General features: G+C 43.6%; 1 protein-coding gene across 1 annotated transcript; it reads left to right on the top strand.

Moving 5' to 3' along the window:
- Positions 1-1,387: 1,387 nt before the first annotated feature.
- Positions 1,388-15,070, top strand: LOC109621803 (uncharacterized; the record flags this gene model as incomplete). The annotated part of the gene is made up of 20 exons (XM_062843626.1): positions 1,388-1,524; positions 1,581-3,960; positions 4,021-4,352; positions 4,662-4,872; positions 4,932-5,287; positions 5,349-7,338; positions 7,398-7,556; positions 7,616-7,999; positions 8,059-8,627; positions 8,684-9,511; positions 9,575-9,686; positions 9,746-10,249; positions 10,308-10,643; positions 10,703-10,871; positions 11,341-12,056; positions 12,122-12,263; positions 12,316-13,133; positions 13,192-13,275; positions 13,342-13,919; positions 13,979-15,070. Coding segments are annotated over 20 exons (11,781 nt in total), but the record flags the coding sequence as incomplete, so codon positions are not given.
- Positions 15,071-16,625: the final 1,555 nt, after the last annotated feature.

Here is a 16,625-nt window from a genome sequence, read left to right as displayed (position 1 = left end):
TGTGGAGGAACTCATCCGTTGATTCAGAGACAGTGTAGGGCACTCCAGTCTGCAACAGGTCACGGGATTTTTCCTGTCTCCTAATAGCTTCCCGGTTTTCATTCACATCTCGTTGTGTAACAGTGAATGAGTCCTTCAGATCTCGGAATTGTTGAACACAATCAGCCTTCAGTGCCTTCACGTCAGTTCGTAGAGTGGTTATCTCGTTGACCAATGTGCTGTTGAATCCGTCAATCTTCTGTTAAATTTTCACATTTCCTTTTTCGATCATTAGCTTCATCCGATCGAAAAGATCATCAATGGACAGCGGCTGGTCCGTAGATTTGTGAAGATCATCCTTCGATCATCTCTCGGATTTGTTTTGATTCGATGAAAGTAGTGTTTGTGACTCTTTGCCCATCTTGGAAGCAGTAGTGCGAGTTGTTCTGTTTGTGTTCATTCGAGTGAGTGCCTTCACAATGGAGAGGTAAAACGCTTCGTAGATGAACCCAAACGTTGTTCCAATTCAATATGGCACCGGCAAAAGCTAATTTCAGCCGACGATTTGGAACTATTTTAGCACAGTTTTCCGAAAACAAACTCCTCTACCTTCACCAACGCACGATAGATGGACTATAAAGAAACAATCACTGCTATATCATACCGGGATGGGGCGTATTACGTAGTAAAAACTTCAATTTCCACGCACAATAACAACTCATTCGCTGTATCTGAGCATCCCTTCAGAAACTTCAGAATTACACGTCGTCCCGTGCGGCCTTAAAGCAGTTGCTTCGGCCAACTCAAGGTCGAAGTTAGTTATCGCTTGTTGAACTCAAATCGAGGAGCACCTGGCCATTCTTCCATCGCTGAAAATGAACTGGCTGATGAGTTGGCTTGCACTGGCGCATCACATGATTTCATTGGACCTCAGCCAGCTATTCCGGTATCGTAGTGTTGGTTAAAGCTTCAGAATGACACCTGGGTTGCTACTCAGCTCAAACAATACTGGAACACTTAGGATTCATGTCGTCGAACAAAATTGTATTACACTGAGCCATCTTCAAGGATGTGTTTTACTTTTTTTATTTATAGATTTTTTTAACAAAACTTGTGCATAACTGTGAAGCGTGCACGTTTTTTCGATAATGCTAATTTATTCACATTAAAAAACGGAGCTTCCGGTATCTTTCTAATGCAATGTTCAGGACATTGGGGCACATTTTAGTAAATGTGATGAAAAACCCACCAATTCGATTTAATACATCTTTAAATATTTATTAAATATGCTCATTTTTAGACTGAAGAAATGTTTTTTTTTATTTCGATTGAGTATTTGATGTGCACGTTACTTCCCGGTAAAAGGTAACAAATTCATTATCAATTATAATCTTTGTATGCATTTTAAAGGAATCATGTATTGGAGAGTCTCCCCTACATTGGAAGTCCAGCATCGGTTACACTTATGAAAGACCAAATCATTAAGGATCAAATTCCGGCTGAGCTCTCTAAAAAGTGGATGGAGTCATTTGCATATCTGACTAGGTAATTGCACTTATTCAAGCGGTATATCAGTATAAACAGTATCTTACATATTTCAGACCAAACGAAGATGTCCTCGAAGCCATGGTGGAATTGATGGAGCATGGTAAGGAGATAGGCGAAAAGAATTACCTCCTTGCAGCTACTTCCGTCGGACATACGTTCTGCAAAGTCAACCCGGACTGCGATACAAGTGATGGTATACAGGCGATAACGCAATTTTTGGAGAGTAACTTGCAAGAGAAACTACAAGAAGACTCTGAAATGACGAGAAAAGAACGCGAAAATATCATTGTGCTGCTGAAAGGTCTCGGAAACATTGGAGTCATCAGTTTGGAATTTTCCCATCAACTTCGGGAAATGATTGAAGACGAGAAGCTGCCCATGGAGATCCGTCTGCAGGCGGTTTATGCTTTCCGTCGGCATGATTGTGTCCGAACGAGGGATTACTTCTTGAAGTTATACTCCAACTTTGAAGGTAACGTCGAGATTCGTATTGCAGCGTACCAACAGGCCATGCGCTGTCCTGACTACCTTTCGGTAAAGTTGATCAAGCACATATTGAAAACGGAAGAGGTCAATCAGGTTGGTGCCTATGTTTGGTCACATCTATCGAACATAGCTAGCAGCGCATCACCGGTTCGAGTGGAAGCCCAAGGTCTGTTGGCTGACAATGACCTAGGGAAAAAGTTCCGATTGGATATTCGAAAGTTTTCGCGCAATTATGAGCACACAATGTTTTTCGACGAATACAACTTCGGTACGACAGCAGATGCTAATTTGATTTTCAGTACAGATTCTTACTTACCTCGGACGGCGTCGTTGAATTTGACGGCAGATTTATTTGGGGAATCGGTTAACTTTCTGGAGTTGAACGCTCGGGCAGAAGGCTTCGAATATTTAGTAGAATCTATATTTGGTCCAGCTGGACCACTGAATGCGAAAAAAGTGAAGGAATATACATCTGCTGTAACGTCATTCTTGAGCTCTTCTTCCGAAGAAGAAGAACAATCTGGTTACGATCCCATGAGTCAACTTCGCCTCAAAAGAGAGTCGGAAGATGAAGAAAGTTACCTGTTCGAGGAAGATGAACAAAGCACGCGCCCTAAACGACAAACTCGCACACCGGTGACGATCACGAAGGACATTCACGATCAGATTGACAATATGGGGTACAAAATGAAATCGGACTTCAAAGATCCTCACGCTTCGATTGGTTTGAAAATTTTTGGAAACGACCTAAAGTATTACACTATCGAAGGTTTCACCGAAACGCTCAAAGCAGCAGAACAGATTAATCCATTGAACTTCTTAAAAAGCATACTATCTGGAAAGGAAGTCTCCTACACCAAATCAGGCGTATTTTTGGATACCTCTTACGATGTTCCATTGAGTACTGGGTTTCCCTTGGCACTAAGCATCATCGGCGCTTCTTCTGTAGACCTTCGTTTGTCCGGCTCCTTCAGGGCATCCGATGTGTGGACCTCATCACGTATCGTAGATGTGGAAGGAAAGATCAAACCCAGCGTGTCCGTTGATATCACAGCTACTATGAAAACCGACTTCATTCATACATCAACAGGAATCAAAGTGAAAAGCAATTTGTACTCAAGTTCGCTACTGGAAACCAAACTTAAGGTGCGCGGAAATCGGCTCGCTTCACTTCAATTCAGTCTCCCGCTAGATCATAACGAAATTTTCAGCGTACGATCAGAAATGCTAGTTTTCGATGATAACAAGGAAATACAACAGAAAGGAATTGATCGTCGCTATTCCAACTCCACATGCACGTGGCCTGTCGTTGATCGTGCAATTGGTTTGAAGCTGTGCGCCGACTACAGTTTGCCGGATGTGAGTAACAATAGCCACGTCCCTAGTCTGATTCTAAGCGGACCAGTTACCCTGGACGTGAGTCTTCTCAAGGCAGACCCAACGGCAAAGGTTTTCCTATTTCAATACAACTGGGAAACGCATGCAAACGTTTCGACGGGATCAGTCATATTTGAAACACCGCATTCCCAAATTCCTCGGATCTTCATTGCCAACATTACTGCCGACGACGAAGGATACAGTGTGTCAATGGGCTTCCGGAATGGGGATATCTCTCATTCGGCCGTCGGAATTTACAAAAACAACAAGGATCAGAGGCGATTAGATATGTCCTTGAACGTCAACGATAGGAAGTATCTGGCACTTGAGATGGGATATAACAAAACTGAGATCAAATACGGGATGGTGTATAGCCCTTCGTTGTTCCTTTCGGTTAATAACGAACGCATTGCGGGTATGGCCGGGCAAATTAAAATGACCGAAAAGAAAAATATTAAGCAATGGGACTATACCTTGCAATTCGAAACCAAACGAGTTCAGGCGAAGGTGATTGGCAATATCCAACAGACACAAGCTTCGATCACGAGTAAATTATCCATGGACTACAGGGTAAGTATAGCAAATATCATCTGCTTCTCAAACAGACACAACTTACATATTCTTCTCCAGTTTATCAACAGCAAATCGGAACGACTAACTCTGGGAGGAGTGTTTTCCAACAGAAGCTTCAAAGGCCGTACCGAGTATCACGGGTCGTTCGATCTTCGTTCCTCTGCTTATCCGCATTTCGATTTTGCCGCAGCGATGAAGTTCCTGTCGGCGATGGGCCACATCGAGTGCAAAATGGACTACAACAATGCGCCCGATCTGAAGGATCCCAACTACACCACAACGCTTCGGTTGATATTCGCTCGGGGTCAAGTGGCCGAGGTGGGACGAACCACGGCATCGGTGGAGCTGACCCGACCGCGGTCGAAAATGGACTGGAAGGCAATGATCAAGTGAGTACATTCATCAATTGAGTAAATTAGTCTAAGACCTATTATTCCATATATGGCAGGCGTCACAAAATTTGTTTTGAATAGCACTTTTTATTTCTCAGAAGAATTCTTTGAGGAATTTCGGAGAGCGTTCAAGAATATCTAGAAGAACTTATGTCAGTTCTACGAAGTTTTGCTAGCAATTCTTAAACAAATGTTTTGCTAATACCTAAAATATTGAAAAAATGATGTAATTCTCTAACGCTTCGAAGATATTTCAGGAGTCATTTAGACATTGAATATATGTATGTTCATAACATATTTTTTTAGACATGAACAAAATATGAAGAAAGGACAACTACACAATATCCGATTGTTACTACGATATGCCAAAAATAAAGAAGTTACTGGCGATTTTATGGTGGACATACCCCGCGGTGTCCTGTTTGCTTTTGATGCTGCTGCCAATATAACGGTTCCTGGATTCGATTCTTGCACTTTCAACCTTAGAGTCAAGGAGAAGGCCCGTAAAGAATACTACGTAAGTGGTGTTGCTCTATGAATAGGAGAAAAGTCTTTAACCACGAATTATCATTTCAGTTCGACTTCAACGGAATATGGTTCTCGGGTCACTCGATCGTCGTCAACGGTTGGTACCAGGACCGCAGTTCCTTCATCAAGAGCTACCATCACGCGAAGCTGGAAGCGCAAAGTCCATCGTTTGGCGAGGTAACGGTCGATATCAAGTATGTTCGCGACGAGATCGAGTTCAAGCTGGAATTGCATGCAGAGTACGGTAAACAGCCGTACGGTTTGGTGATCAAGCATTTGTTGGACGACGAAAGTGGAACCAATACGTACGCCGGATTCCAGTGGCGAGACAGCTTGTATTCGTTTTCAGCGTTGATGAAGTCGGCCCCGATCAAGGAGCTAATTATTGAACTGCATGTTGACAAGTAAGTGACTTTTTTAGATTTTGAACGAATGCTTAACTAGGAATATGTGTTTCCAATACAGACTGCGTGACATAACCTTGATATTGAAGGGATACTCTACACAACTGAAGCGAGAAATAGGAGTCGAACTCAAGTGGGATGCAAATCGCGATCCCACTCAGAAGCTGGCGATCTCTGGGGAGATCAATACTCCCCGGCATCGTATTTACAATGGTAGATTCCTCGTATCCTATCCGAACAGGACCATCAACGGGGTATTTGACTTGAAGGCCATTGATCCAAACTATCTGGCAAATGCTCGCATATCGTGGAACACTACGGAAGCGATTGAACTGAAATTAGATGCTGGCTCGGATGACGAAATACTGAGAAATATGTGGTTGTTGTTCAAACTGACGACACCTTTCGAAGGATGGCGCTACAACGCCCTTAATGGTGGTTTCTATTTTAGAGACAACTTGTTGAAAACCAATCTGTCCGCGAAATGGGCAGAAGACCAGACGCTCGGATTCGAAGTAATGGGTCTTTACCATTCTAACGATAATGATTTCGACTGCGAAATGAAAACTAAGCTACATAGTTCAATCCAACATGTTCCAACGGTTAAAGTGCACTTCAAGCATAAGTATGACTCAAAGCGTGTCGATACCGTGGTGACCGTAAATCACACCGTAACTGATGAACCCTCGCAGATATTCTCTGCGTGGTCTAGCTGGCAGTACGATCAGGATGAAGTATATCGGAATCTTACCGGTTCACTGGTATTGGTGAGCCCATTCGAGGGTTACAAAAAAGGCGCATTGTCAACAAAGTTCTCACTGACCGAAAGTCGGGACCTGCGAGGAGCTGCTGATCTGCAACTGGATGACGATAGATATGACTTGGTTTTGAAAGGTCATGTTCGCAATCTCGTCGATAACATGCTGACAGTTAATATCACTTCCTCCAATGAAAAGTTCCGTAACATCAACGGCCGGTTTGGTATAAGCGAGAAGGAACGCCACGCCGTAGCGGAAGTCATAACGCCGAAAAGCGCTCTTGGAGTGGAAGTGTTGTTTGCAATAGTTTCAGCGTACGACTTTGATATCAAGTTCTACTTGGCAACGCCACTGAAGGATCTGGAAAAGGTGATCTTGAGAGGCAAGCTCAAACCAGATAACGTCGACTTCAGAGCTGGTTTGAACAGTTTAATCATTGGGTTCGTTGGGGTTTGGCGTAAGGCACATATGAAAGATTTTGAGTACTCGTATAAGGTATACACACCGTTGCCTAAATTTGAAGAGAACGGATTGATCTTGAAGTTGGTCATGAACCCGAAAAAGACAGAATACATTGATATGGAATTTAGCGGCAGGTTTAAGACGTACAAGATAGGAGTGCGGGCAGTTTCCGAACCGAAACCTCAACTAATGCGACAACTGGGAGTTCAGAAGGCGTCTGGTATTCTTGAAGAGTTCCTAGAGGATTCCTTGATCCCACTGAATAGCAATGATGAAGAAGAAGAGGACGAAGAAGAAGATGAAGAGGAAGAGCTGTTGAACCTGATAGGGAAGGTAGAAATAGACACGATCATTTGGCCAACTGTTGTCGGAACTATAGATCTTGAGGAATACAAATCCAAGTATTACTTAAGTGGTAAGGTCAAACTGCCCCAAGGTGATGTCGATGTACGTGACAGTTTCTGGTTGGAGGACTTGATGAACATGAAAAATACATTAAAAGTGAAAACACCGTTCCCGTTCACGCGACAAATTCAATCAGGGTTTGAACTTCGCGTACCATATCCTACCAATAAATTCGTTGTTGGATTGAACGTGCTGGTTCTGAATGAAACAAAGTGGGTAAATACGGGATTCCATATTTACTATAATGTAACTGAAGATGAATCGGACACCAAGACTCACCATGCTGTCGTGAATCTAATGACACCGATGGACAACTTGAAGAAGGTTCGTCTCCATGCAGTTCTTGACGTTGAAGAGCACGGCTATAAGGCTAACTTAACTGCAAAAACAACTAATACGGACGCATCCATAGCAGTGGCATTTGAGGTAATATTAGTAAAGTTTAATAACGGAACAGAAAGTAATCCAATGAATCTAATCAACAGAGTGAAGACCAGTACATAGATTCCGCGTTAACGATATGGGTACGTGCTCCGCTTATGCCTTATTACGCGTGCAAAATCTTCTACAAACAAGACCTGGGAGGTTCCAGCAACTCGATGGATATGGGCTTTGTCGTACATGACGGTGATCTGTACAATAACGTAAGATTCCATTCCAATTTAAATATGACTGAAAGTACAATGGCTTTTCTTGGTTGCAGTTCCGGCTGGATGGCGTCTGGTCAATGGAGGAGCCCCACTTCCTCGTGGGCAAAGGAAAGTATCAGTCGAACTTCTTGCCCATTCAAATGATCGATACCGAGGTGTCGATCACTCGCGAACCATATCCGAAAGCCCAGCTAGAGGTGCGTTTCAACGACAGTGAAGGTATGCACGAATACATCCGAGCCAAAGCGACGCGAAATCGAGAACTGGTAACTGTAGAGCTGAGCATCCCTATTGAGGAGTATCGCAACTTATCGATCCACGGTCGACTGTTGAGAAAGCATGGCGATGAGTACTCAATTGATGGGCAGCTTTATCGCAATGACGAAGTGTTCTACGTGGAAGGTGACGCCACGATCGTCAAAGATATTCCGAAAAATGTAAGTGGTGTACAAACGTTTTATAGTAGACACATTTGAACCATTTGTTAAACTTTCAGGTTGCATTGGTGATCAAACCTCATGGAGTTGAAGATGAAGGTGCGATCAACTACCAGTATTCCGTGGATGGAGATGTTACTAGTTTCACAGCTGAGATCAAACGAGGCGAGAAACATGCTAGTATCGACGGTAACTTCAAGTTGTTAGCCTTGAGTGATTGGAACTTTGGGCTGGATATCAAATCATCAGAGCCAGATCTATCCAGCATTGATTTCAAAGTTGGCATCGCCCCTACCGATGATAATAAGGCTTTGGGCACGTTCAAACTGAAATCCCCTTGGGTACGCCATGGAATGGATCGTGCTGACATTTTCATGCTGTTTGACGTGCAGCCGATTTCGGGCTCGGTAACTGCAAACTACAGCATACCTACCGTATCCGGAGATGCCAGCTGTTTGTGGAATTGGCATTTGCTACACAATATGCAGTTTGCGTTGCACAACAGTGTGAAACGGACGGATTCCGAAGGACGCTTCTTCCAAATAGGAGTTCGCTATCTAAGTCCAGATCTCGAACGTAATCAAAATATGACATTTGGTGGCGATTTGAACTTGAACAACGTTTGGATGTATGTATTGCGCAGCTTTATTTGAATTCCTGATAATACGTATTTTTGTTTTTCAGATTCAGCTCAAATGCTTCCGTAACATTCATATCCATTTCCGATCTATCCGGTGTTCTGAAAGTACGGCTACCGAATCCTGTTGGTGATATCCATACATTAGCCGCCAGTATGAAGGGTAACATTCCTTTCATTGAACCAGTACGCACACTCAACTTCGAGGCGTCCTACGACACAGAAGAATCACACAAACGATACGCCTGGCACTCGGAGTACAGCTTCGTGAACGACCTGCGAACTCTTCTTCGGTTTGAATGGGGACCAAACGTCCAGTCGCAACGAGTTCAGACTAATTTGGATGTTTACAAAATTGGCGAAAAACGTGAAATATACGCTAAACTACGGGGACCGTGGTATTTGGAAGATGCCTTCCGGGCAGTAGCTGTGTACAACATTGAAGACAGTTTGTACCTTGTGAACGGTAACATTTCCATTCCAGCTTCACGGAAAGTCGCCGAGGCAAATGTAGCGTTTGCCAACCTTTCCAATATGAAAGGAGATGTGAACTGTACGACTCCATTCCTGAACGTCACCTGGCTTCATGGACAGCTGGAATTCATCGAAAGTCCTCTCGAGTCGATAAGGTATCTTAAAGCAACCTGGCCAGAGTCTAGCGCAATCTTTGATGCCAAATCCACCTATAAAGTAAACAATTTGGATCGCGATCAGCAGGGAACCATTAAGGTGGAAATACCGTTGCAGACTCGGCACTACGCTGAGGTCAAATACGGTTTAGCTGAACGACCGGCCATCACCACGGGACACGCTGAAATCGACTACAACGATAGGAAGGTACTCAGTGGACAATACACTTCTAAGAAAGAATCAAGGTAAGTTAGTAGGAGTTTGTGAGTTTCGTTGTTCCATTAACGCGATCATTCCTCTATTATCAGGGCTGGATTTGATAAGGAAACTGTTGATGTAACCTTGGAAAATGATTTCAAACCTGTGGGTGTCCATTATGTGCACACTACAAAGCTTCTGAAGGATAACTACAAGGAAATGGTATAGTATCAACTAACTATTTCCAATTTTCCTACGTTGAATATAACATTTAATTCCAGGACACTAAACGTGCTGAAGTATTCGAACTTCGTAACCAGAAGAAATTCAACATCACTGGTGAACTCCAGATCACCACCAGGGATACCGGTAGAGAGTACGTCATCACGGCTGTTCATCCGAATCGGACGGTTGTACTGACAGCCGATTTCGACGCCGAAGGGGAAACCATGAAACAGAAATCAAAACTGCAGTTGTCACCTACCCGTTGGATAGGATACGATTTCCATCTGACCAACATGTCCAAGGCGGACAGCGAATCGAGGAAATTCAGGCTGGAGGTTTCCTATCCACGCAGGAACCTCTCCGCTGACGGTTGGTACTCGGTGATGGAAAATGCCTTCGATTCGGATGTGACTTTGCAGTACACCCCGAACAAAACCGACGACAGTGATAATCTTTCGCCAAGAACGGTAAAAGCAGCTGTTAAATGGGCCGATGAATCAGCCGGGGAAGTGACGAAACAGACTGTGCTAGTTGCACTGGGACATCCCACGTTTGAACAAGTATGAGTTTTAAAAAGCGATATTCCGCATCAGATATATAACCCTCTAATCTTTTCAGGACATCACACTGAAAGGTGCATACTACTCGGACGATACGGATCTTCTGAAGACAAATCTCGATATTCAGTACACCCATTCGGACAGCCACCACATATCGGTTGGGTTCAACGCTAAGGACCTGACACCTACCGTTGGGTACAGAAATTACTCGTACCGTCTGTTCGGTTCCCACGATGCGTCTGATTTGGATTTAGATTCCATGGGATCCGTGGGTCTTCGGTTAGGATTGTACGAGATCAACACCAATTCTCACTACAAGCGAGGCTATCTGTCCCGAATGGAAGGCCACGTCATTGGAAAGGTGGACGTTAGGCAGAAGGAAGTGATTCTAGAGGTATGTTGAATGAAGTTTGTCAAGTAAATGTGAGTGATACAAGAGAAATTTGATTACAGAAAATGACTTCACAAAGCAACTATCGTTTGTGGGGTAAGGCATCGGGTAGCTATCCGATCTACATGATAAATGGAAGTTTGCTGGACGGCCCAGAACAGGATGCAGCCGGATTCTTCATCATAGACATTGACGACAAGATGGTCCAGATGAAAATTAACATGACACCAGGTAAGGCATTTGGGGAATTTATATAAAAAATGTCTGTCCTTTGTATTTGTGACGAGAGGTATAACGAGCTTTGGGGTCTAATGGCTAACCACGTCTGATCCTATTTTGTACCTTGCTATCTATTTTCTCCTTCTTCTCTACAAACACAACTCATGCTTATTAATACTATCAGGACCAGTTGAAAAAGCTGTTCCCTTTCTTCCAACTTCACAACACAGTATTTATAATCAATCCACTATATACTACGCCTACAAATAGGCAAATCACGAACTGTGTGACGCTTTCATAGTAATCTTCAAACATTATTACCTTACGCCTCCAACCGGCATTCACACACTAACGTGAACCTCTGTCAAACAGCCATTTCTTAAACGTTCTGGCATCCACATGAATTTGCACAAACGCATCATTACTCCCTTCTCTGCCCCACATTGACCAGCAATCTGACTATTTCTGCTAATCATTGCAGACGCCACGGAGAACATCTACATGTACGGAATCATCCCGGACTCCCGGAGTGCCTATTTTGATTTCTGGCGTGACTACGACACCGCCCGTGAAGTTGATGTCGCTTACTACTTGAAGATGAACCATTCCCGGCTGGTTACAAGCAAACTACTGTGGCGGCCGGAAATCCGGTCGGACCTGCGCAATTTGGTCCGTAACTATTTCACGGCTATGCATACGTCGTTCACCGACGCCGTCGAGTTCTGGATCAAGCAAATATACAGCGAATCGAAGGATTCGGTCAACGGAATGTGGGATGCGGCGCATCCGTACATGGAAGGATTCTTGGAAGATGTTTCCGGTTTGAACGTCATCCAGGATGATTTGGAAGATTTGCGACAGTTCCTGAATGCTTCGTATGTGGCGGATGACTTCTACATTCGATCAGTGATAAACTTTACCATAACTGTGCTGGATGAGTTGGCAATCAAGAATAAAATAACTTCGCTGCCTAAGATTTTGACCGAGTTCTGGCAGGTCATGGGTGATTCCGGACAGGCATTGAAGAAGTCTATTCAGTGGCTTTTGGAAACAATCAAGGAATCCTATCAAAGGGTGGTGGATGTGTTTGGAAAAATCCTGCAAGGCGACTCAATGAAGTATTTGTCCGAAGTGTTGGAAACGTCGGTTCAACGATATGATAAATTCATTAAGGATCTTCATCTGCAGTTCATAAAGGTAATCATACTATAGTGAATGAGTTAAAAACAAAAGGCTTTTCAATTATACTGTCATATTTACAGCACGTTCAAGAGATGTGGAAGAAACTAACCGATGTTATCACCTCATACTGGCAGCGAATGTTACAAAATATTGAACCTTCTGTTATCAAATTAGCTCACTATGCCGAATCGGTGACTTGGCATATTGGTCATGAAGTTTTCTGTAGGTATTTCTTCACATAGTTAAACATCCAACTTATTGCGATTTTTTACAGCATTCCTGTACAACAAAACTCAAGAAATAGCCGAGTCACCGTACTTTACCAAAGTAACCAACTTCACGCAAGACTTGGACACACTGTACAAAGATTTCGTTCAAAACGACATTATAACCAACACCAAGAAATACGGTTCCATCGTAATCCGCTTCGTGAAGGAAAAATTCTTCCGTCTTGTGCCATTCGGCCGAGAGCTGAATCAAGTTCTGACAGAGCTATGGGAAGAAATGAAACAGCTTCAGAAGCTGGAATATGTCCAGTTCCTTATGCAACGAGTCAACGAAGTACGGTCCAAGGTCGAATGGCTAGCCGAAGAGTTCCAACTTGAAAAACGACTGCATCAATTGTGGGGCATCGTTAGAAACAAACTAGGCAGAATGGCTCAGACTGCATTGCAGGCGGAGAACCGCTACCGAGAAGCCAAGACGAAGTTCATTTTCGATCCGGATCATGGTATTATGGAGTTAGAGCAAAAGCTACCTATGTCGTGGCACGCATTCAACGAAACGCCGAAGTTTGACGAAATTCCCGAGTACAAACTGTTGACCGATGTTCAGGATTTCTTTGCGGGTAGTAATACCACGATTTGGACACTATATTGCGAACTGAAACCGTACACGGACAGTAAAATGTGGCTGCCACCTTTTAAGGCCAACTCGCTGCTCATCGGATCCAGACATTACATGTCCTTTGATAAGCGATTCATATCGATGGATTTGCAAGATCTGCTCAAGGATGGTCAAACGAACCAGTGTTCGTATGTGTTGGCTCACGATTTCTACAATCGATCATTTACGTTGTTGCTCGAACCATCGGTAAACTATTCTGTAGATTTTATGATACAAAAAGTATAGTGAATATTTGTTGTTCTAGGTACTACGAGATACTGGAAAGGCCTCACGAAAGATAACGTTACTTACAGACGAACACGTGCTTGAAATCGACGTGACGGATGCTGTAAGTTTTAAACATGAGTTTGTATATTTTAACATTGATTAACAAAGAAAAACTTTCGAATTTCAGTCCGTAAAAGTCGATCGTAATGTTACAACTGCCCTACCGGCCCAAATCGCTGATACTGTAGTCTATCGTGAAGCCGATCTTTTAGTGATACAATCGTTCAATGGATTCAAGCTCACCTGTAGCCTACAGTACCACATGTGTTCATTCGACCTCAACGGGTGGTACTTTGGCAAAACTGCTGGCATACTGGGCACAATGAACAACGAAGTATTCGACGATTACGTTACGTCGGATCACAAATTTGCCGGCTCCCAGGAGCAGTTCATCAACAGCTGGACGCTTCCGGGTTGCGAAGCTGATGTGCGAGCTACAAACCACACCCACAACTTCCTGTCGGTTTCGAACGAACTCAGTCAGCTTTGTGATTCATTCTTCCGGCAGAAGCATTCGTACTTTGCCTCTTGTTTCCCGATTGTGGACACGACGCCTTTCTACGAAATGTGTCTTGATTTGGGACACCACCTGGATAGCAAGTCAAACGATCCATCAAACAAAGGTGCCTGTACATCTGCGCTTGCTTATATGGAAGCGTGTCATTTGGAAGACATGCCGCTTCGAGTTCCGGATTCGTGTATTCAGTAAGTTTTGGGTTTCATGTTTTGAACGTTGTACAACAATTCTGTTTCTTCTATTTTAGTTGCCGATTGATCAACGGATCTTATGTTCCAGAAGGTACCTTCGTTCCCATGAAAGAAAACGAAATTCCACAAACGACCGATGTTGTGTTCATTGTCGAGGCCAAATTGTGTAACCAGAACATAACCACGTCGAAGAGCATTGTAGCTATGGTGCAAACCCTTCACAAGGAGCTCCAAGAGCTGAACATCACCGATAACCGTTACTCGGTGATGGCCTTCGGAGGGATGTCTCCATTCGACAAGCCCAGAAGCGTTATAGTGAACGACAATGTGTTCGTATCGCATGAATACATCGAACCTTTCTTCAATCACATCGCTATGGCCTCCGGAACTAACGACGATATTTTCGACGCGATCATTGCGGCATCGAAACTGGTGTTTAGACCTGGAGCTTCCAAAACATTCATCCTTATGCCTTGTACGAAGTGCTCCAGTTCCAGCATGAAGATGGATTACTCCTCCGTTCTGCAACTGCTGTTGGAAAACGGCATCAAGCTTCACATTCTCACCGACCACGACATCGAGTTCGACAAGTCTCGAGTCTCGCGAATGTTCTTCGGAATGGATAGTTCCAAGGCGTACACCAAAAAGGACCTTAAGGACCTTGCCGGAGACGTTGAACTCCGTAAGCAAATTCGGTTGCCAAAGGCTACGCTGGGTAACTGCGCTGCCCTAGCGCTGGAGACAAACGGTTCCGTGTTCAGTGGCCGCAAGCTTCGACCAGAGCGCCGCAACCCAACTAAGAAGTTTATAACTGTTTTCACGAAACGCGTGGCAAGTACGGCGGTGTCGACGTCCTGCCAAACGTGCGAATGTACCGGTCACAATACCGGCGTTTCCTACATGCTGTGCTTGCCGTGTACTTATCCATCAGCGTTCAGCCTAGATCACGAGCGGATGAGCGAAGACGAACTGCTGTCGGTTCTGCAACCGGACCACGACTGGGACTGGGAAGAAGATGATGAACTTCTGTGAGGCAAGCATGGGTTGCCGGAACGCTAATCGTTGGAGAAGTTAGTGGAACGCCATGACAATACTTGACATAGATTCTAAGTGTATCAGTTATAAATAAATTATATTTAAAAATCAAAGCACTGGTTTTACTTAGTGAGAAAATTTGGAATGAAAAACTCCAACTGGCACTGGGGCAAGCTATGATCAATGTCATGGGCGTTGCGAGAGGGGGACAAGGAAGGAGGGGCCTCCAGGGATTCCTTCAGAAACTCTTCCAGGAATATCTCCAGGATTTCTTCCTTGATTTTTTTCCAGGAATTCGTCCAGGAATTAATCCGGGAATTTCTCTTCCAGGAATTCTTCCAGGGATTTCTCTAGCGATTCTACAAGGAATTGCTCCAAGAATTTCACCACGAATTGGCCCAGGAATTATATAAGGAATTCCTTGAGAAATTCCTACAGCAATATCTCCAGGATTTTCCACAGAAATCCTCCAGGGATTTCATCAAAAACTCTTCCAGAAATTTCCCTTTGAATTCTGACAGGAATTCCACTAAGAATGCCACCTGGAATTCTACTAGAAATTCCTACATGAATTGCACTAAGAATTCCAACAGGAATTCCTCCAGAAATTAATCCTCTCAACGGATTCCTTCAGGCAATCCTCCGGGCAACCCTCCATGAATTGCTCCAATCATTCCTTTAGGAATTCCTTCAGGGATCCTTCAATTTATTATCCTAAGAATTTATCCAGGAATCCCTCAGAGGATTCCTCCAGGGAATCTTCCAGGAATTTCTCCCAGGATTCCTCTAGGTATTCTTTCACAAATTCTTCTCAATTTCTTCAAAAAATTCTTCTGGTATTCTTCTGAAATTTCTTCCAAGAATTCCTCCAAAAATTGCTTCGGGGATTCCTCCAGGAATTCCCACAGGAATTTCTCAAGGAATTCCTCAAAGGATTTCGCCAGGGACTCCTCAACGGATTCCTTCAGGCATTCCTCCAGAAATTTCTCCAGGCAATCCTCAATGAATTGCTTCATTCATTCCTTCAGGATGTCCTCCAGGCATTCCTCTAGGAATTCCTATAGGAATTGCTTCAGGGATCCTTCAGGAATTCTGCAAGGAATTTATACAGGAATCCCTCAAAGGATTCCTCTAGGGTTTCTTCCAGAGATTCATCCAGGAATTGCTCAAGAGATTCCAGCGATTTCTCCAGAGCTTCCTCCAGGAATTTATCCAAGGATTCCTCCAAGTATTCTTCCAAAAAAATTTCTCGATTTCTGCAGAATTTTTTTCTGGAATTCTTCTGAAATTTCTTCCAGGAATTCCTCCAAGAATTGCTTCACAGATTCCTTTAGGAATTCCCCTAGGAACTTCCCATGGAATTCCTCCAGGAATTTAGGCAGGAATTTATCTAGGAATTCCCCAAGAGATTTCATCTGGGATCGATCCAGGCTTCCTCCAGAAATTTCTCCAGGTAATCTTCCATGAATTTCTTATTCCTTAAGGAATTCCTCCAAAAATTGCTTCAGGGTTTTTTTCAGGAATTTCCCTAGGAATTTATCCAGGAATTGTTCAAAGGATTCCTCCAGGGGTTCTTCCAGAGAACCTTCCAGAAATTGCTCAAGAGATTCCTACAGGGATTTCTCCAGAGCTTCCTTCAGGATTTTCTTTAAGGATTTCTCCTGAAAA

The sequence above is a fragment of the Aedes albopictus genome, unplaced genomic scaffold, assembly GCF_035046485.1.
Source record: "Aedes albopictus strain Foshan unplaced genomic scaffold, AalbF5 HiC_scaffold_378, whole genome shotgun sequence".
Classification (NCBI taxonomy): domain Eukaryota; kingdom Metazoa; phylum Arthropoda; class Insecta; order Diptera; family Culicidae; genus Aedes; species Aedes albopictus.
Note: the sequence above shows the minus strand (reverse complement) of the source record. Positions and strands in the feature narration are given on the sequence as shown.